The sequence below is a fragment of the Podarcis erhardii genome (assembly GCF_964252035.2).
Source record: "Podarcis erhardii genome assembly, chromosome: 12".
In the NCBI taxonomy this organism is placed as follows: Eukaryota; Metazoa; Chordata; class Lepidosauria; order Squamata; family Lacertidae; genus Podarcis; species Podarcis erhardii.
In genome coordinates this window covers 22,062,189-22,083,789 of record NC_138513.1, presented here as the reverse complement: position 1 = coordinate 22,083,789, position 21,601 = coordinate 22,062,189, and the positions used below count along the sequence as shown (strand labels likewise).

General features: G+C 42.6%; 1 protein-coding gene across 13 annotated transcripts in view; it reads right to left on the bottom strand.

The window, feature by feature from the left end:
* ADAM22 (ADAM metallopeptidase domain 22) overlaps positions 1-21,381 on the bottom strand; it is a 120,252-nt gene extending 98,871 nt beyond the window's left edge. For 4 of the 13 annotated variants that reach the window (XM_081881936.1, XM_081881944.1, XM_081881945.1 and 1 more), the window contains exons 1-3: positions 20,988-21,380; positions 20,318-20,490; positions 1,393-1,469 (exon numbers count right to left, since the gene is read on the bottom strand). In XM_081881936.1, the coding sequence (XP_081738062.1) occupies positions 1,393-1,469; positions 20,318-20,490; positions 20,988-21,066 (329 nt within the window). In that variant the 5' untranslated portion in view covers positions 21,067-21,380. Of the gene's footprint in view, positions 1-1,392; positions 1,470-20,317; positions 20,491-20,987 lie in introns of all 13 variants that reach the window. The other 9 variants (XM_081881943.1, XM_081881948.1, XM_081881939.1 and 6 more) reach the window with 5 other exon arrangements.
* Between the last annotated feature and the right edge of the window lie 220 nt (positions 21,382-21,601).

Sequence of the window (21,601 nt, the reverse complement as noted above, 5' to 3'; positions counted from 1 at the left end):
TGGACATCTAGGAGAGGACCCTCATCTGCTTCACATATGTAAAAATGCATTGATAAAGATAAGATATCTGGCTCTCACTCAGCCTTGCATGTGCTTTACATTAAACCCAGAAAATGCATATCCTTCAACCCAGAGTCCAAATCTCGCATCTGGTACAAAACATCATTTGTACTTCTTCAACTAATACGTATGTCTGTTTTCACTAAGTAAGGACTGGGATTCCTCACCAACAGAATTTTTAAAAAATCAAACTTTTCACAGATCACGCAGCAGTTGCTTGTTTTCTAAGTCAATTTTTTCATACCATGCAAAATATGAGCAACAGGTATTTTTTCAAAATACTTTCACTATGCACAACAGAGCAAGCAATTTAGCAGTGGACATTCTGAAATTTGATTATGAATAATGAAAAATCAAGCTTCACTTAGGTATTCAGTGAATTCTTTCTCTCTATGTCTGAAACTGATATAATGGACAGTGATAATGTATTTGGTTCCAAAAACTGAAATAAATTCATTATTTGTTTTTAGGTTCTCTCAACAAAGGAAATATTTGCTGTTTCTGTTTTAAGCCAATGTAATTCATACAGGGATCAACTATTCAGGTACATATATCACTAGTTTTCTTCTTTTTAGTCTGAGGAGAGATGTAACTTAAATGAAGAACTGAGTTGACAATGCTATGAACATGTAAGTCAGTTCTCTTTTTATATTTATGTCTTTCTTTACTTGATCTGTAAATACAATGCCAGGATATCAGTCAAACTTTATTATGGTCTTATGAGCCATTCAGGTTAAAATACAGCGCACAAATAACAGAAAAATTGCATAATTGTGTCCTCCCTGTCCTAGTCTAGGATTCTAACCACTAAGCACATTGGATCTCTTCAAAACAACAGGCAGTTGAGTGAGATGGGAGGAATCACCAACTAAACCATGGTTTATCGTGATAGCAACAAGGCTGATTTTTTTAATTAACAATAGTTTAGAGCACTATGCTCAAACCCTAAAACTCTGATTATTCTTAAGGATAGTTTGTTGAAACAAGCCAGCTTTGTGAGCTATGATTTGAAGATGGCTTTCCTCAGACAAACTACAGATAAGATTAACCACATGTTGGGGGTAAGGTAGAAATCTGGGGTTAATGAAAAATGGAAGTGAAAAAACAACTTGTTCCCATCACGATAAGCCAGCTCAGTACCAGTGGGAAGGAAATGACTAGGGGGTGATAGTCCAGGATCCGAGCACACAAGAATGTGTACTTCGGAGAGTATTTTTCCTTTTAAGAATGAGATAATACTAAGCAGCATTAAGCAATATTGGAAAATATCAAAATACATTGCATAAATGCTAAAGGGCGGGGAAAACAAATGCGCAAATCAAATATACTTACTGGTTTAGCTCTACATCCAGGATGAAAGAAGATCCAAAGGCATCAACTTGGAAGCTGGCTCGGGCAATATGAGTGGACTGCAATGTTTAAAAAAAGTGAAATGGATTAGCATTCAACCAATGCATTCTTTTACATTCACAACAGAAAAAAATATATACTTCGCACCAGCACAAACATACTGAGGCACATTTAAGGATAATTGAGCTGATTTTTTTTCCATGGGAATGTGTGGTTTTGTAGAGCAGCATAAAGAGCTGACTATACCCCCTTATACAGGGATTTCTAATTCTGGCACATTTAACATCCTTACAGATGAGGAAATAGTGCTCTCGGTTTTGCTGTCCCAGATGGGGGATATTTACTGTACAAACCAATCTCAGTGTTATTGCCCATTTCAATGGGCATGGCTGCCCACAAAGAATACTGGGAACAATGATTAATGATTAAAGCAATTACATGCAATATATTTTGGGAAGTTGCCTGCTGCTATACATTTGGATCCCTACTAAGATATCATAACAAAATTTTGCATGATGCTTCCCAAGATCAAGCAGTAGTTTTCGGTCTATGTTTGGATACAATTAGACACAACTTTGTATAAAGATGGCAAACTGAACTTTCTCAAAATTGCAAAGGTGTCCCCCCCCCCTTTGACTTCCCAAGCAATGTCAGGTTTGAGGGTAGTGAATTAATCAATATGAATTAATTGATTAATATCATTTTTCTTATATACACTGAAATTGTATATGTTTGTAATATGTATGGTTCTAAAATAACAATAATTAAAAGCACTAGGATTTGTAGCCTGGTGAGAGAGCTGGATTTAGCAGTTTTTATATTTTCACAAAGAAACTCTTATGTCATGTCCTTGTAGGCACAGCTAGGAAGCTTTTCATCTGCCCCAATGGCTCATGTACAGGTTATCCCTAGCAACTTACCTCTACAAAAAGTCTATATGGCTGCTTATGCATGCTTTGTGCAAATGGCCCAATTTATGAGATATCGTATTTTTCGCTCTATGAGACACACCAGACCATAAGACGCACCTAGTTTTTGGAGGAGGAAAACATGAAAAAAAATATACTGAATCTCAGAAGCCAGAACAGCAAGAGGGATCGCTGCACAGTGAAAGCAGCAATCCCTCTTGCTGTTCTGGCTTCTGGGATAGCTGCACAGCCTGCATTCGCTCCATAAGACACACACATATTTCCCCTTACTTTTTAGGAGGGAAAAAGTGAGTCATAGAGAAAAAAATATGGTAAATGCAAGATCCCAGATAATTGTTCTGTATATGGACAATTGCCAAGAGGTTCTTTTATCATATTTGTACTGATACTGAATGACCTAATTATCAGATAGCTATTCTGAAACACACCTCAACAAATCCATAACGCTGGTTATAAGGCTAGCTAGAGACATTTTGCTGACTAAGGCAGACAATATGGCACCCCTTCTTCCCATTCCAGATACAGAGACTGGCTACAGATAGGTAGCCGTGTTGGTCTGCCATAGTCAAAACAAAACAAATTCCTTCCAGTAACAAATTCCTTCCAGATACAGAGACTGGCTAGAGAGTGACAGCTGAATCTCACTTCAACCAGTTCAGAAGAATCAGTCATTAAGTTGAAACTGATGCCATTGTTGCCTTACAATATCTGCTGCCTGAGGCAGGCACTTCACACTGTCTAACGGCAGGGTCGGCCTTGACCGGCTGTACAGATAAAGTACATATGTAATATACTTCAGCACACAACAGAGGGGGAGAAAAGGCAGTAAGCATTCTCTATGGTTTTCCAGGCAAAATACAATCTATCACATTCTTAAAGACACGTACTGTGATGAAAAAAACAAAGCCATGGGAAATATTTAGAAGGAATTTTTATAAAGAGGAAGAAGTGAGGCATGGGAGAAGGAAATGGCCCAATTCCAAGAACTACTGCATAGTTAAGTATTTCTGGAAAGGCTTTCTGGCTGACTCTCGCTTGTCGGTAAATTAGAGGGTTATTTGACCAAGCATGGCTGCTTTGCTAAAAAGACTGCTAGTTGAAGCCTGTATGGAAGTCTTTAAGAACAAAATCCTCATTTTAATGAGGCAGGAGCCCATTGTGGCTTGCCAATTATACCAATGTCTGTTTTGACATTGGCAACTGAGAAGCACTGACTGCTTGGGAACAAGTGCTTACTCAACGTGTTTGAAGAGATGAACCTTGAGTATGACGCAGTAAGGAACTTATTATGGGTTATTTCCGACTAAGTAATCAGCTATACAGCTGCAAATAAAACGTTTTAAGTGTGTTGTAAAGTGCATTATACAAATGTGACACTAGATGGCAACGGTGAGCTATGATAAATTCAATATATTTTTCAAACTGTGTTTTGTTTTTTTAAAAAAGCATTTTCACAGCGTTTTTTATATGTGTCTTGATTCCACCTTGGTCATACTCAAGAGTATGGAGTTTAGATCCCTCCAAACACATCAGAAGTAAAGAGGAAACATTACAGAAGATCTACTGAAGACAGTCAAAAATAGAACTATAGCCACTATGGGTAAGCTTACTTTCCTGCTCAAAATGTGCTCAAGACATACCTTTCTCATATTTCGAAAATGTAATATTCTAATTTCTGCATATGACTAAGGAGGAACATCACATTTAGATGCCATGTGTGTGTTCTTACTGGTACACATCATCTTACTACCCAAAAGAGCATTGAACTTTCTGTAATAATCAGCACACACTAACAAAATGTTTGCTGTTTCCAAGCAAGATATGGAAAAAGATTCTGGGCAAAAAAGAGAAAGTACATGGTGAGAACTCTAGAATTCTGCAAATTCAGGATAGACCAATCAACAGGTATTAGGCACAATGACTAAACATGCCCTCCAAGTTCAAGCACACACTTCTGAGTACCAGTTGCTGGGATCACAAGCAGGAGAGTGCTGTTGCCAACCCACCCAACCCTCCATGCAGCCCCAAGAACTGGCAACCCATACTACGTCACTGACTCCAGCTACAAAGGACAGAGGTATCTGCACCCCGCCACCAAACATTTCAGCTATATAAAGTTAAGGGAAGCTCATTCTGAACACAGAAAATTTCCAAGTCTTTAAAGTATATAAATATTCATACAGCTTGATCATATGCATGCTTTATTCACAAATTAAGTTCCATATGCATGCTTTATTCACAAATTAAGTTCCATTGAGTTCAAAGGGTTTACTGCCTTGTAAAATGCACACAGGATTTCAGCCTGAATCAAAATGCTCTAAAACTGAACATTTAAGCATTTTTATTATGGAAAATTATTATATATAAGAAAATTTTCTAGCAAATATAAAGAAGGAGACATACAATTCTACTTATTAGATATATTTCACATTATAAAAAAGAGCATAAATATTTCAATGAGTATTTTAAAGCATTTATGAGAACCTTCCATCCAACAACGTTCAAGCATTTATGAGGACCTTTCTTTCAGGATTCTTTTTTTTTAATGGAGTAAGCAAATTATTCAATCAACCCAGCAATACAATACCCAGCTGCAGTAAACAAGGAAAGAGAATTCTCTGTTGAATCAGCACTAACCAAAAAAAAGGGGGGGGGGATGAAGACAAGTACTGCAGCTCTAGTAGGCAGTACTCAGAGCAGGAACCTATTCTTGAATCCTCTGTAATCTGTGGCAGAGCAGAGACCTTCTCCAGCACATACACATACACACGCACTCCCCTAAAACGCTGCTATTGTCCTCAAGAGAACCCTGCCTAGGGCAAGAAGGAAGACAGTAGTTCTAGCAAATCTAATTTACAAAGAAAGGATTAAAGATTTATTCTCACATAAAGGAAGCCTCTCTGTAAGGTCAAAGATGCTTAAGAGGGTTAAAAGAGGGAATGATCAAAATGTAAACAGTTTCATTCCTTCTCCTTGAGCACAAACATCTGCATTTAAACTTCTAGCATAGCCAATGTGATGCCTCAGCTCAGCTCTTGCTGGACTTTTGTTGTTGTTGTTGTTTAGTCGTGTCTGACTCTTCGTGACCCCATGGACCAGAGCACGCCAGGCACTTCTGTCTTCCACTGCCTCCCGCAGTTTGGTCAGACTCATGTTTGTAGCTTCGAGAACACCGTCCAACCATCTCGTCCTCTGCCGTCCCCTTCTCCTTGTGCCCTCTATCTTTCCCAACATCAGGGTCTTTTCCAGGGAGTCTTCTCTTCTCATGAGGTGGCCAAAGTACTGGAGCCTCAGCTTCACGATCTGTCCTTCGAGTGAGCACTCAGGGCTGATTTCCTTAAGAATGGAGAGGTTTGATCTTCTTGCAGTCCATGGGACTCTCAAGGGTCTCCTCCAGCACCATAATTCAAAAGCATCAATTCTTCAGCGATCAGCCTTCTTTATGGTCCAGCTCTCACTTCCATACATCACTACTGGGAAAACCATGACTTTAACTATACGGACCTTTGTTGGCAAGGTGATGTCTCTGCTTTTTAAGATACTGTCTAGGTTTGCCATCGCCTTTCTCCCAAGGAGCAGGCGTCTTTAACAGCTCCCAAAATCCCTGACCACTGACCAAGCTGGCTGGGGCTGATGGGAGCTGTAGTCCAACAATATCTGGACAGCACCCAATGGGCCACCCACTTCCATCTCATTTGGTCCCTATAGGCTTTGGGTGGGTAACAGCAAGCTAACAGATAACACAAAATATTTGTTGTTGTTGTTTAGTCATTTAGTCGTGTCCGACTCTTCGTGACGCCATGGACCAGAGCATGCCAGGCACTCCTGTCTTCCACTGCCTCCCGCAGTTTGGTCAAACTCACGCTGGTAGCTTCGAGAACACTGTCCAACCATCTTGTCCTCTGTCGTCCCCTTCTCCTTGTGCCCTCTATCTTTCCCAACATGAGAGTCTTTTCCAGGGAGTCTTCTCTTCTCATGAGGTGGCCACAATATTGGAGTCTCAGCTTCAGGATCTGTCCTTCCAGTGAGCACTCAGGGCTGATTTCCTTAAGAATGGAGAGGTTTGATCTTCTTGCAGTCCATGGGTCTCTCAAGAGTCTCCTTCAGCATCATAATTCAAAATCATCAATTCTTCGGCGATCAGCCTTCTTTATGGTCCAGCTCTCACTTCCATCACTGCCTTGCCGTGGCGAAGGGGCTTGAATAATTCAAAGAAGCTATGAACTATGCCGTGCAGGGCACCCAAGATGGACAGGTCATAGTGGAGAGTTTTGACCAAATATGATCCACCTGGAGCAGGAACCGGCAAGCCACTCCAGTATCCCTGCCAAGAAAACTCCATGGACAAAGACAACAGGCATACAAACACAAAATATTACACACCATTAAAAACCAGAGCTGAGAGGGAAGAACCTCTAGAAATCCAATCGTCACTGTTGCAGGCAATGCACCGTGATCATAATGTGGGAGCTACACCAGCTCCAACACCTTTGCAAAGCAAGAGAAGGAGATTGTAGGGGTGCTGCTGGAAGGATAAAATGCTGCCATCTGTCAACAATTTTTTCTGTTTTGCAACCAAAGAGAAATAAGCAGCCACAGACTCCAAGCACTTCTGCAATCAAGATCAACTTTTTACAATCTTCTGCCATCCAGTCGTTTTGGACCATATCTCTCATCAGTCCTAGCAAAATATCTGGAGGGCACCAAGTTGCTGAAAGCTGATCTACAGGGTGCAATCCTTGGACAATGCAGGCAGGGATGGTATTATAGCTATAGCATTTGAAATACTGTGCAGAAACAATGGGGAAAGAAAGCACTGTGCAAAGCGTGGCAAATTAATTATAGGTATGATCCTATCTATGTAAGTAATTGTTATTATTTATTTTCCATAAAAAAATCAAATCAAATGTTCTCTTTTATTGCAAGTGTATTGTCTGCAATTAAACAGGAAAAAGGAAAAAGACAGGCAAAAAGCAAGTCATGGAAGTTACTAGCATTCAGATGTGGCAACAGAAGTTAGATATATTCTTTTTACTGTTTGGAATATTCTTTTATCCAAGAAACAAAACCTGCTGCTTTCCTGGCTTGCAATATAACACAAGAAGTGAGACTCTGGGATCTTGACTGCTGGTATGGTTTTAGTGGAGCTACCTTTGAAGGCGACTCGAAAACTACAACTAATCCAGATTGCTGCAGCTAGACTGGTGACTAGGAGTGGCCACCAGAACCATATGACACCAGTCTTAAAGGATTTACATTGGTTCCCAATACATTTACAAGCATAATCAAAAGTGTTAGTGTTGACCTTTAAAGCCCTAAAAGTTTTCAGTCCTACATACCATTGTTTAGCCCGGACACTGAGGTCCAGATCCAAGGGCCTCCTTCACTTTACTGCGAGAAGTGAAGTTACAGGGAACCAGGCAGAGGGCCTTCTCAGTAGTGGCACCTATGCTACGGAACACCTTCCCATCAGATGTCAAGGAAATAAACAACTATCTGACTTTCAGAAGGCATCTGAAGGCAGCCCTGCATAGGGAAGTTTTTAATGTTTGATGTTTTACTGTGTTTTAAATCTTCTGTTGGGAACTGCCCAGAGTGGCTGGGGCTACCTGTTCAGCTGGGTGGCATGTAAACAATAAAATTAGTAGTAGAAGTAGTAGTAGTTTCTGTTTTATATTGGCCATTTTAATGCTGCTTTTTAGATTATCTTCCATTGTATGGCTTACTGTATTACCATAGATTGGTGGGGCCATAAATTAGCAGCACAGCAACTGCTTTCCACACAGAAGATCCTAGGTTCAGTCCCCAGCCTCTCCAGGAAGGGCTGGAGGATACCCTTGCCTAAAATCCTTGAGAGCTGCTGCCAATCAGTGTAGACAATACTGAAGCACATGGACCAGTTGGTCTGAATTGGTGCAAGACAGCTTCTTATATCCCTATGCCATACATTATACAGAGAACATCCGCAAGGCAACAAGTGAATCCCAGCTGAGTTTGTTTAGGATTGCAGACTGAGCATCTCCATAATTCTCAGGTGGGTCTTCCTGCTCAAGCTGTAAATTATTCAACCCTCGTATGCATTAAGATTACGAAGAAGTAATTTAGGGGTCATTACCTTTGTGACCCATTATAAATTATATATTAGCACTGCACTATGCACTGCTGATTTTGCAGTGGTCATTGGATGGAACAAAGAAGAAGCAACATGTCCATTTCCTATAAAGACTGATTCACTTACCGACCTTGGAACTATTTATAGAACTGCTGGACACAAATTAGAAGTTATATTAGCTCTAAGAGATAACCCGAATTGAGCATACAGTCTAAAATAAAAAAATAAAATAACATGCACACCAGTTTATAAACCATTGAAATTACTAAGAATGTGTGACCTACCAGGACTGGGCACAAAGCAGACGGGATCCACTGGCACATCTCTGGGTGATTTGCAGTAGATTGACAAGGATCATTGACTCCCAATTGTTTCGCAATGGCAACAACAAAAGGCACTCTCTATTACCAGTAAGCTGCTTGGCTAAAGAAAGCTTGAGGGGAAACTAGGAGCTTTGCATGATGGGACTGTGAGTGCAATGGTGGCTGGTGACCACTGGAACTGATAGGGTAGAAGATAGGAGGCCTAACAGTAGGTGGTGCTAGAACTAACTCATTCTGGTTTTCTCCTCCTCCTCCATGCTGAAGACTGCAAGAGCAACCCTGAGAGTGAGGGTGCTGGCAGGCAGTGCTACCTTCTGCAGTGGTTATAAGTAAGACAGATACACAAGTGGGCGCAAATGCCCCATTAGCCCTCCACTGGCAAATGCCTAGCTTTGAGGAGGTGCTCGGAGGTGCCATGCACCTTAATTCTAAATGTATTTTCTTTTGAAGCTGAATCACCCGACGTCGCTTCTCTCTGGAACTGTGCTGCCCTTTGCCGCCTGCTGAGTTGCACAGGAATCTTTCTGCATCCTCCCCCCCCCCTTCCTTGCAAGGGCAATCTCCCTGAACGCAAGTGCAATGCTTACAACCCCACATCTAAACACTCGTACCGCAATAATGAGATGCACATTTCGCTAATGCTAGAAAATTCCACCGCAGGCAGCATGGCGATCTGGAGGAGGGATCAAGGATGGCACGATAAATTTATCATGAGCCGGAAAGCTGCAGTTCATTTACATATCCCTGATATAAACAAAGTGGATGCCAAACGACATACGAGCCTACTGGTGCTAACACTTACCGTAATTCTTAAATTGTAAATGTGAAAACTTACAAGCGTGTCACCCCACTGAGGCCTCTCCTGGTGCCCACAAGGTTCCCTCTCCCACCCCGGCTGAAATTAGGCTTGAAAGAAGCAGTGTGAGCTTGCTTGCGAAGAATGTGTGTAAGTGTTTGCAAATGTGCCCACAGGCCCAAAAAGGTGGGCGACCCAATGGTTTCCTTAATGGACAACTGACTTACAAAGGTGGGAATTGAAATCAAAAGTGTGTGAGAGAAACAGCCTGTCCCCCCTCTCACACAAAAATAAATAAATTGGAGGCAGGGACAGAGAGAACTCTGAGCTCCTGAAATCCCACTGGGGACACAGGATCTCTCTTTAGCTATCCAACATATCGTAACAGCTATTGTTCTTGTATGAAGAATATATTATATTGGAAAAATTAAGCAAATATTCACACGATGCCAATCCTGATGGGTTTTAGGTATCTTGTAGAGACATATTTATTTATTCATTCATTCATTTGATTAAGATGACCAGAGGAGGTGTCCTGCTGTTCTCACAGTGCTGTGATGCAACCTTGATGTATTGCTGCTGTGGTTTGACATTTCAGATGATTTTATTATGTACCCTACGTCTTCATGTCGTATATCTTTGTGTTGTATCCTCCTCTGGGATTGCTTTTAATGGAGGGAGAGTCATAAATCACCTGAATAAGTACACAACAGCTATGCCTACATAACTGTTACAAAAACTGTTCCATCTTCAGTGCTTCTTCATCCAAAGAAAACAACAAAATCTCATATGTGTATACTAAGCGGCATGTCCTACCCCAATTCATGGGCTTATTCCTAGGTAAGGGTGTCCAGGAGTCCAGCTTAAAACCAATGCTGCTGATTCTGAAAAAGTTGTAGCCTTTTGTAGTTCTTTAAACCCAGGCCAGGCCAGAGAAGATCCTGCTCTGAAGCCCTGGAAAGCCACTGCCAGTCTGTGAAGACCAGGGATGGGGAAACCGCTTTCTTCCAGATGCTGTTGACCTCCAACTCTCAGCAGCCCTGGCTAGCAAGCCCAATGGTTAGGAACAGTGTTAGAAATTCAGATATATATTGTAATTGCCAAATGGAACCTTAAACACGGGCTGCGGTCACCACAATGGAATGTCTAGGCACTGTATTCCCCCCCATGAACTATTTATTTATTCATTATTATTATTATTATTATTATTATTATTATTATTTCCATTTCTATACCGCTTTATATCTCAAGGAACAAATCTCAAAGCCATTTAAAACGCATTAAAACATCAAATAAAACAACCCAGAATAAAACTAATTCAAGCATCCAGGAAAATATTTCAGATCCTGACATTTTGTTTTCCCTAGTGGCCAATGTGGCATCCAGAGACCTCCACATAGTCACAATTGGACCTGCACCAGTCACAAATCACGCCTGGATAATTTCAAGCACTGGTTGGGAATGACAGGAGCTGTAGACCAACAACATCTGGAGGGCCACAGGTTCCCCAGGCTGGCACAGGGAATAGCGAGTGAAATAGGCCAACAATCCCATCTCTGTATGTTCCTAGGAAAGTTCCTTCCACTGAAGGAATCAGAGGGGAACCATTTATATTTATCACATTCATGTCCTACCATTCCTCCAGGGTGGCATACATAGGGTCATCCGATTTTAGCCTCACAGGAACCTGACGGTGGAAGATCTAGCAATTTGTGCAAGACCATCTTGTGATGGCTGAGCCTATACATCCCAGTTCCAAAATCAAACATCCTACCAAAATGCGGTTTCTTGCACACAATCTGCCAAGCAAGAATCAAACCAAGCATGGTATGAAAAAGGTTCCTAATTGGACGTACTTCTTTTTATTTTAAAAAAAGCAAAATTATTGGGGAGTTTACCTCTTCATCAAAGCCTCAATTCAAGTCTCCTTCCCCTACAAAATATTACCCTACTGTTAGCTATAGATGAAAAACCTTGTGAATTTTTCTTCTTCTGCAGAGACTTTTCTCATCAGTGGGGACAATTGGAGCCAAAGAATTATCCCCTTCCCTTGCAGCCCTTTTCCATACTGCTTTTCAGAAATAGAAAGACATCAGAAATTCCAACCAAGCAGCTCCCACATCATATGTAGTTCTACCCTCAGGTCTCATGCCTGCAGGTGAATTGTCCTTTCTGGGAATCACCCACCGTTTTTCAAAGCAACATTAAAGTCCTGCCATCTGAAATCACTTTAGGCAAAAGAATGTTACACTTGGAATGGATCTCACTGGTAAGATTGTAAGCTCTCAACTACACTCAACCAACTATGAATGATAGACACAGTGAAGTTAATTGAGCATCCTTCAGTAAACATCATGAATCAAATTTAAGAGTGTCCTGTGACAACGTTATTGCAATTTCCCAGTGGCAATGAACACATCAGCTGCAGAAACTCTCACTCTCTAAAGACACTGCGGGCAGCCCCAATCCAGCACTTGTTTATCCTTAATCAAGCCAGGGAACTCTTGCTGATTCTGTAACTCTTAGGCATTTCTGAACATCACTTTAATATCCACTCTCCACAGACTGAACAAATAGTTTCCTTAACCATATGGTAGGTCTTGGATTGCACATTCTTCATTCATTCATTCCTAGGTTCTCTTAAATAATAATAATAATATTTTTTTTTATTTATATCCCGCCCTCCCCAGCCGAAGCCGGGCTCAGGGCGGCTAACAACACTAAAACAGTGCAACATTATAAAAACATTATAAAAATTACCGTAATTAAAATCAAAATTGATGGCAACCATAAACTAAAGTTTTGTAAAGATTGCCAAAGGAGGGAGTCAGGCTGCGCCCTGACCAAAGGCCTGGTGGAACAGCTCTGTCTTGCAGGCCCTGTGGAAAGATGTCAAGTCCTGCAGGGCCCTTGTCTCTTGTGACAGAGCGTTCCACCAGGTTGGAGCCGCAGCCGAAAAAGCCCTGGCTCTAGTTGAGGCCAGCCTAACCTCTCTGTGGCCTGGGACCTTCAAGATGTTTTTATTTGAAGACCGTAAGTTCCTCTGTGGGGCATACCAGGAGAGGTATGCATGTTTGGGGCTCTCTAAAGAAACAGTTCATCAGATGGCGCAACTATTTCTGCAATTTACTTTTCGGGTCGCATGCAGGGAATCCAAGACTGACATGCCCCACCTCTGCTCCAGGGTATAAAAACAATTTGTTCCCAGAAGAGTTCTTGTATAGGCTTTTTCTGGGCATACTAGTTTTCTCACTATATGGATATTTTCCCCCATCGGGGTGCAATTAAACCATTTTAGATCATGCCTTAATGGCCTCCGGTCTGAAGTGGTGCAATTCTGGAACAGTATTGCCATGTCATGTTTGTCTTTGAGAACCTGTGAGCTTCCTATAGGCCTCTGATCTGTTACAGTCATGCTTTTCTTTTGTTCTCAGGACACTTTATGCACAATGAATCATTTTTCTCTCCTTCCTGGGTATAAAGCCATGGTTAACCTCTATTTGTCAAACAGAATACGGTTTCTTAATGTTTTGCACATCCGCCCAGTTACACCAACCCACTGAAAGGGTTCCTCAACCCCAACCATTCTAACCAACCCTTTTTCACCCTGGATGCAAAATTCCTGGGGTCTGTCCAATGTATAAATGTCCGTCATTTTTTGTTGATATCTTGAAATATTCCTGTTAAATTATTCCTGTTTCATTTATTATTTAAATAATCACTGGTCATGATTCGCACCCAGAACATTTTTGCCTTGCTGGAATATGTCCTTCAACTCTGATACTGGCTGTTGTTTGCCTGTATGGAGGATAGGGAGTGGGTGGGGTGGGGTGTAGTAGCCAGCCTTCCATACAGAACTAAAATTGTATCACTCACCACTGCCATACACCCCTTGGAAGCTGGTCTGGAAAACAGTTCCCCACCTCTGATCTGGGAAGCCTTGGTTCAGCGGGGATTTGAATATAATTCCAGTCCAAACACAAGTCTCTGAGCCACAATGGGTAGCATCAAGACATTCTCCAGCTCACAGGCTGTAAACTGTTTACTGAGGAAAGTGCTGGGTGTTGTTTTAAATTGTCTTATTTCAGGAAAACAGGAAAGACCTGGCAGTAGACTAAACAAGGGATATTATATATGATGTCTCTTGACTATCGTCGCTCTCGTCCAAACTGTTCTTTTGTTTTGCCCTAAGTTTCATGAAAGATTTATTGCCAACTTGGTCAGTTTTTCTCTCCAAGCCATCAGTTACTTCCCAGAATGCTGACAGGGTGAAAGAGATCTGAGAAATCAGACCCTCTCTGGCTATGTCTCCTGTGCAGGAAGCGCTTTCATCCCCAGCTCTGCAGCCAGAATAAACTCTGATCTTACTTCAGATGTCAGGGAGAAGACTCTTTTGGATAAAGGGAAATTAATATCAATAAAGGAATATTTGAAATGCTTTACGGAAAAAAAATTGCAAGAAAAAACAGCCAGACTAATTGCTCAGCTTCTAGTAAACTCAGTGAACACTGATAAACTAACTAACTAACTAACTAACTAACTAACTAACTAACTAAAAGCCAGTCATATAAATTGGAAATCTCAAATCAGAATGCAATGACCAAGCTGGTGTCTGCCAGACCGCTTGGACTACAACTCCCAGCAGCCCCATTCAGCAATTGAAATTAATACTGTAGTCCAAAACATCTCGAAGTCACCAGGTTGGCTAAGGCTGGACTACATGATACATTACATTCAGGTTTATTTACAGGCCCAAAACGACGGACAGCCTATTAATACAAAAAATGATACAATTAATCAATCATCAGAACAAGACGGCAAACTCACAGGTTACCTGGCTGTAGCCTATCCACCCAGTGAACTGGCCAAAAAAAGGCGACAACTCACTCACCAAGTGCTGCCTCACTCAACCCAGTCCCTGTCTGCCAGTTCTACCATCAGCTTTACAGACCTTAACAATCACACTGTATGTCACAGCAAACCAGCAGACACCCTTCCCAGGGTCTTGACCCTACCCACCCAATCAGGATCCTGGCACAAAGAGGAGAGCCCTCACTCTTGTCCCAACCTGAAGAACATGCAGCTTGCATTTCAACCCAAATACAGGCGATGAATACAGTGGTACCTCTAGTTATGTACTTAATTCGTTCTGGAGGTCTGTTCTTAACCTGAAACTGTTCTTAACCTGAAGCACCACTTTCGCTAAAGGGGCCTCCCGCTGCTGCCGCGCCACCAGAGCACGATTTCTGTTCGCATCCTGAAGCAAAGTTCTAAACCCGAGGTAATATTTCTGGGTTAGCGGAGTCTGTAACCTGAAGCATATGTAACCTGAAGCATATGTAACCCAAGGTACCACTGTACTCTCCCTGGAATGAAACATTAGTCCTTGATTTGAGTTTACTCCCGGAAAGCAACAGTGGACCGAGCAAAATTTGAACAATAAACCAGAGAACAACATTTCCCCCTGCAATTCACTGCATCAAGCTGGAATAAAGCAGCACTCCTGGCCAGTGAAACGAACTGGCTATTACTAATGGTACAGGTCCACAGATAAAACTTTCCAGCAATGAGTGCATAAAACATTAAAGCTTTTTGAATGGAATATTGATTAGAACCGGGAGATGGCAGGCCTATCTACATGCCTTTCAAGCCTTTGCAAGAAATTCCAAACAAGTATCTCATCTCACTTTTTTTAATGGCGCCATAAAACCAGGTCATAAACATCACCTAAAGAACAAATGCTAGGTGAATGGAGTTAGGTGGACATTACTAGGGCATCCAGTTTCCCATCTGGTTTTTCTAAGTTTCTAACAATCATGAGTTTCAATATATTCCTGTACACATAATTCCATTGTGGGACCCCTCCTCGTATTAATTTTGTTATTTGAGGGGCTGATTCAATTCCCTTCACTTATGGAGTCTGACCTAATAAACCCAGTACAGTCCCCAAAGCTGAAGTAACTACAGGTGAAATGAAACTTCTTATTATCATCATTATTCATATTACTGAATTTGATTTATATGCTGCCTTTGCTTTAATGAGCTCATGGCAACAAAATACACACTTTATTCTTACAACCCTGTGAGGTAGGCAAGGCTGAATGTTGGTGACTAAGCTACAGCAAGCTTCATTAAAATGGAAATTAGGGTTGCAGACCTAATCTGTATACAATATTGATTGAATGTAGCAATTATATATGACTCAGTGGTATATGTCCATCACCTCTACACATACAACATAAGTCTTTCTGTTGAATAATGCCCATTACCCTACTTAGATTTTAGATTTGTAGCATGGGGAGGTAGAGAGCATATATCTGCGCAAAAGAAGAACACTACAATATACTGATGCACTAAGACAGAAGAAGACAATGTGGTGCCCTTCAGCTATTGTTAGACTACAATTCCCATCATCCCTGACCATGAGCCATGCTGTCTGGGCTCATGGGAGTTGCAGTGGAACACCTGAAGGGCATTACATTGGAATTCCAGCTCATGTAGGCCACTCCTTAGTACAGGAGGTAGCTTTTTCATTATTATTGAAACAAACAAAAAAGGAAACATAAACCTATGCAATCTCAGTAAACACAGTATACAACTAAGGCCCACATACCCACAGGCATTGCTCATCTTGGTCAGGGGTCTATATTGCCGTACTCTTGTGACTGGCAAATTCAGCACCTGGGCCAGCGCTTTGGTGCTTCCAAGCAAAAACTGAAATGGTGACAGCACTTAGAAGGTGAAGACCCCACCCTTCCACCTGCCATTATCACTGCAACAAAGATGATGCCCCTACCACCCTCCTTATTTGCTTGACTATCAGACACAACAGCTAAGATGTAACATACCTTCTACACCAGGTGGGGAGACCTGTGATCCACCAGATGCTGTTGGACTTCAACTCCCATCAGCCCTGGCTTCTGGGGTATTATCAATGAATTGCACAGTAAGGAATTACGGACAAGAAGGTCATCACAGGTGCTAGGATCCAGAAGGCACTATGCTGCATTTCACTGGGAACATCCGCTGAGCTCATATGTGACATCTTCTGCTCCTATTTTATACCATGGAAATACCTGAGTTTTAAAGCATCATCAGTTCTCAGATAATGAATATTTAAAACTCTGCCTAAAAACAGAATGGGCATGTATTTTCAATCTCACATGAAAACAACATCTTGCTGAGTAACTACCAGCTCTCATAGTTCTGGACACTTGTTAGACCTAAAGTAATAAAACTTGCTTAACAACCTTGCATCTGTGCAGGAAAAGCCAAACCAAACCGTCTCTCCAAGTACACATCATTAGGCAATGTAGGTAAGTAAAAAGGCAAAGGACGCCTGGATGGTTAAGTCCAGTCAAAGGCGACTATGGGGTGAGGTACTCATCTCACTTCAGGCCGAAGGAGCCTGCGTTTGTCCACAGACAGCTTTTTGGGTCATGTGGCCAGCATGACTAAACTGCTTCTGACTAAACTGCTTCTGGCATAACCGAACACCGTGTCAAGTGCCAAAGTGCATGGAAACTCCATTTAAGTTTCTGCAGCAGCAGTACCTATTTATTTACTTGCACTGATATGCTTTCGAACTGCTAGGTTGGCAGAAGCTGGGACAGAGCAACGGCAGCTCACCCCACTGAGCAGATTCGAACCACTGACCTTCTGATCCGCAAGCCCAAGAGGCTCAGTGGTTTAGACCGCTTCCCTTTTTTAGGCAATTCACAGCACATATGAGCTACCTGGCCCATGATTTGGGATGACGGTCTTAGTTTGAGTCTATTTCATTACAAAAAATATTTTAACTATGAAAATGACAGTACCCATGCCTGCTCTGTAAATAAATGATTTTCAAAATGGGGCAGTTCATTCTATCCTGAACACAACCTAAATTAAGAAGAAGTGCGCATGCACACGAAAGCTTATACCCAGAACAAACTTAGTTGGTCTCTAAGATGCTACTGGACAATTTTTTTTATTTTTATATATATCTTGACTGCGTCAGACCAACACAGCTACCTACCTGAATCTACAACCTAAATTAAAATACAATATAAGCAAAATAAAACACGTTTTACCCTTCATATTTTTACTATTACCAATTCTCTCTCATTCATGTTTTAAAAATAAAATAAAAAGGATGGACTAAAAATGTTTTCTACTGACAATATGGGCTTATTTGTATAGTTAGTTTTGTAAGAGCAAGTAGAGCAAAAGTGTGACTTTCTTTAAGAGTTCTTCAAAAAATGCAGCAAAACAGAAACTTGGATTAAGACAATACATATTTCATCTGTCACATCATTCATGATGCGAAGACATTACAGAGATGCATGACTTTGCAAAACACCATGAAATGCTTTTAGGAACACATAACTTAGTGCACAATATATCTCAACAGGCAGATGCCAATTAGAAGCTATAGTTTCTGGAAAGCTGCAGTCTGAGCAAAGAAGAAGGAAAACAATATTTAACAATGTTTTGTAAGGCAACTGAGCTGCGTTTGTGACTGTATTGGTGTTTCAACCTTTAGGGTCTTCAGATAACCTTGAAAAGGAGAGATTTGCTCAGCGGCTTTTGATAATGGTTTGTTTTTCACATCACTAGCATGGACACCTTGTTAAACCCACAAACTATGCACAGCACCAAGAGCACCAACAGGTCAACAGTAAACTATGATGACTAATGTGCAAATTATGTAGAGCTATTTGACCGATCAGCTGAGAAACCATATATCCCTGAACAAGGATAGTCAACATGGCAGACTCCAGATGTTGGCTTCCAACTCTCATGAGCCCCAGCCACCATGGCCAAGGGTAAGGGATGATGGGTAAGGGATGATGTGAAATGTAGTGCAGCAACATCTGGAGAGTACCAATGGAGAGAACCCCAAACCATCCAATACAAACTACCATTAATTTCTATACTTTGTAAAATGAACTCAAGATAATACAGTAAGTATTTATTTTCTTCAACACAGCTCTCATACCTGAAAAGCCAAGATCATTTAAATGAAACAAAGGCTTGCCTCTTTGGTAGTGGGAGCTGCTAGAGTGAAAACTTCAAGGGGAAGCTCTATCTATTCATGCATTGCCCATTGTCCACAGGCAACACTGCAACTTGAGGTTAAAGCTTTTGCTTACAGAATTCCCATCAGTGTAATTAAATGAAGCTCAAGCAGTTAAAATCTCATTTAAAAACTTTTGTTTCCTTTGTCAAAACCCAATTATTTTCCAACTCCTGTTTCAGTAAGCATGTTGCTTTGCAAAAGCTCTGCAATCATACAAGTCACACAGAACACTGAAACAAACTAGAGTGAGTTATTCATGTAAAACAGAGTCTATTGATAAGAGGATTGCAAGTTGCTAGCTATGGTTGTTGCTCAATGGTTTTTCTACTTTTCCTAACTTTAAAAGTAATTGACATTATATTCTTACTACTTTGGATAAATGGAAAAATCTGAAAGCAATGACTCACACACCCTAAACAGAAGAATGGAACAAATGAATATACAGTGGTACCTCGGATTAAGTGCTTAATTCGTTCTGGAGGTCTGTTCTTAACCTGAAACTGTTCTTAACCTGAAGCACCACTTTAGCTAATGGGGCCTCCTGCTGCTGCCGGGGCATGATTTCTGTTCTCACCCTGAAGCAAAGTTCTTAACCCGAGATAATATTTCTGGGTTAGAGGAGTCTGTAACCTGAAGCGTATGTAACCCGAGGTACCACTGTACACAAATCTAGTCTCTTAAAACTCTAGACTCATTTAGAAGGTTTTAAAATAAAAAAATGACTTGAATCAGTTAATTTTCAGTGCAATCCAATGCATGTTTACAAAGACATTCCCTCTGCCTTCCATGGGGCTTACTCCCTTCTAAGTGTGCTTAGGATTGCAACTACCTGGCTACCAGCACAATCTTGTGCATATCTACTCAGAAGTTTCATTGAATGCAATAGGTCATACTGTATTCCCGAGTAAGTCTGTACAGGGTGGCAGCGTAAATAAATTAGTTAAATAAACTAGTTACAAATATGATTCAGAGGACAAATTTCCTTCAGAGACATACACACTTTTTCAAGCTAAGTTATCAAATACATTCCAGATGAGGGAAGGAAATAACCTTCTATTCAAAATACAACCTTAAATGCTCCTGTAATCCTAAAACTATATACTGTACATGGCAGATGAATCTTAAAAACCATTCAAAAAACAACAACATTTTGCCAGGAAGTTAGGAAATGCATATCTACACTGCCTTTTATTGATCAGACCCACTTGGGGAAGCTTTCAGCAAGCGCCCTGTGGTCTGCTTTTAGAGCCATGATACTGCCAAAAACAGAACCCATCTTGCTGAAACCAAGATTTCTACGCTGATGCGTACATTTTCTACAAAGGACAGAAAAGAGGGTCATCTGACTTCCAAAAAGAAAAGACAAATTGCAGTATTTGTTCTTTCATAATAGCCATTCCTTTCCCAAGGCAATTACTTCATTCTGGGTACCTCCACGGTGCCTAGATTGCAAAATTCCCTCGCCTCCGCCTGTCATTTCTATGCATGGCGCATCAGACCTGGACTAGCGTTTTGGAAGGAGCCTCCGCCTCCGCCTCTTTCCCTTTTCCCCAAGCGCACGTCTCCTGGGCAACAGAAAACCCCAAAGAGTAGGCTGCCCTCTCCTTTTCTCTCTGACTATCACCGGAAGCCAAAACTGCCTCCCCCCCCCCCCGGCCGCCTGCTGCTGCTGCTGCTGCTGCTCACCTGCTTCCCACCGAAGCTGCCGCCGCCGCCGCCGCCGATGCGGGTGTTGAGCACGTCGTGTTGAGTTTCGTTGCCACCGTCCGTGCTATAGATCAGCCGGAAAGGGACGATATTTTGCCTCTCCATAAAGCGATCCCCGTCCCTTCGCTCCATCTCTGTCAACAAGGCGTCTCCTCGGGGAAAGAGAGAGAGAGAGGAGGGTGGGGAGGTGGGAGAAAAAGGAGACACAGTCACGATCAAGCAGATCGGGATCGCTTTTATTTACCAAAGATGACCCTCCGGGGCGCGACGGCAAGGGAGGCGGGCAGCGGCCAGGAGCAAGGCGGCACACGCGCTCCGGATTGCAGGGCTGGGGAAGCCAGAAGCCAGCCCACCCAGCTCCATCTTAGCGGGAGACCCTTTTCGCGCCTCGCCTTGCTGGATCTTTCTCTGCTACCTGCTTCTTCCTAAACACACACACACGCCCCGAGACACGCAAGCGCACGGAATGCAGCGGCGCTCTTGCTTTGCCTCCCTGGAAAGCGCTGGGGATGCTGCTCGGCTGCACCGGCCGAGGCTCCCTCTGCCCCCCCCCCCAAGAGATCTCTGCAAGGCGATCCCTGCCGAGCGTCCGTGTGCCGCGATGCAAAGGTGAGGCGACGACGCCCACCCACTCTCTCTTTATTTTTACCTGCGCGGCTGGAGCCGGCTCCGGAGAGCATCCCGAAGGCACAAAGCGTCAAGGAGAGCAGAGAAGTCGCTGGCTGCATGGCTGGGTCTCGGTCGGGTGGGAAGGAGGGAGGCGCGTCCTTCCTCCTCCTCCTCCTCCTCCTCCTCCCCCCTCCTGCCCGCAATAAGCGCGGGTCACACGGCGGCTGGCATGGAGGGGGAGAGGAAAGGCGCCCCCCGCTCCCGGGGTCTCCTTCTCCTGGCGAGCGAGAGAGGCGCGCGTCCTCCTCCTCGCCAATGCCGCCTCCGCCGCCTCAGTGCTGCATTGTGCTGGACGGGCTTCCGTTCGCTCGGCGAGCTTCTACTGCATTGGGCGGCTTGCTGTAGCTCAGAGGCTTCCCAGCTCCGCCCCTCGCTCCCCACATGCAGCAGCCCGGAGAGGCGGAGGGAGAGCGAGAGGCTTTGTTGCCTTCGCGTCGGCGCGAAAGCCCCCTTTCGCTTCGGAGGAGCGAAGCCGAGGGAAGAGAAGCCGGGATTCCCGGGAAATGTAGTTCGTTGAGCCAAAAGTTCCTCAGAGAGGGAACCTGTGTGAAAAGCTCGAACTGCGCCTGTCTCGCGCGAGGGCAAAAAAATAAG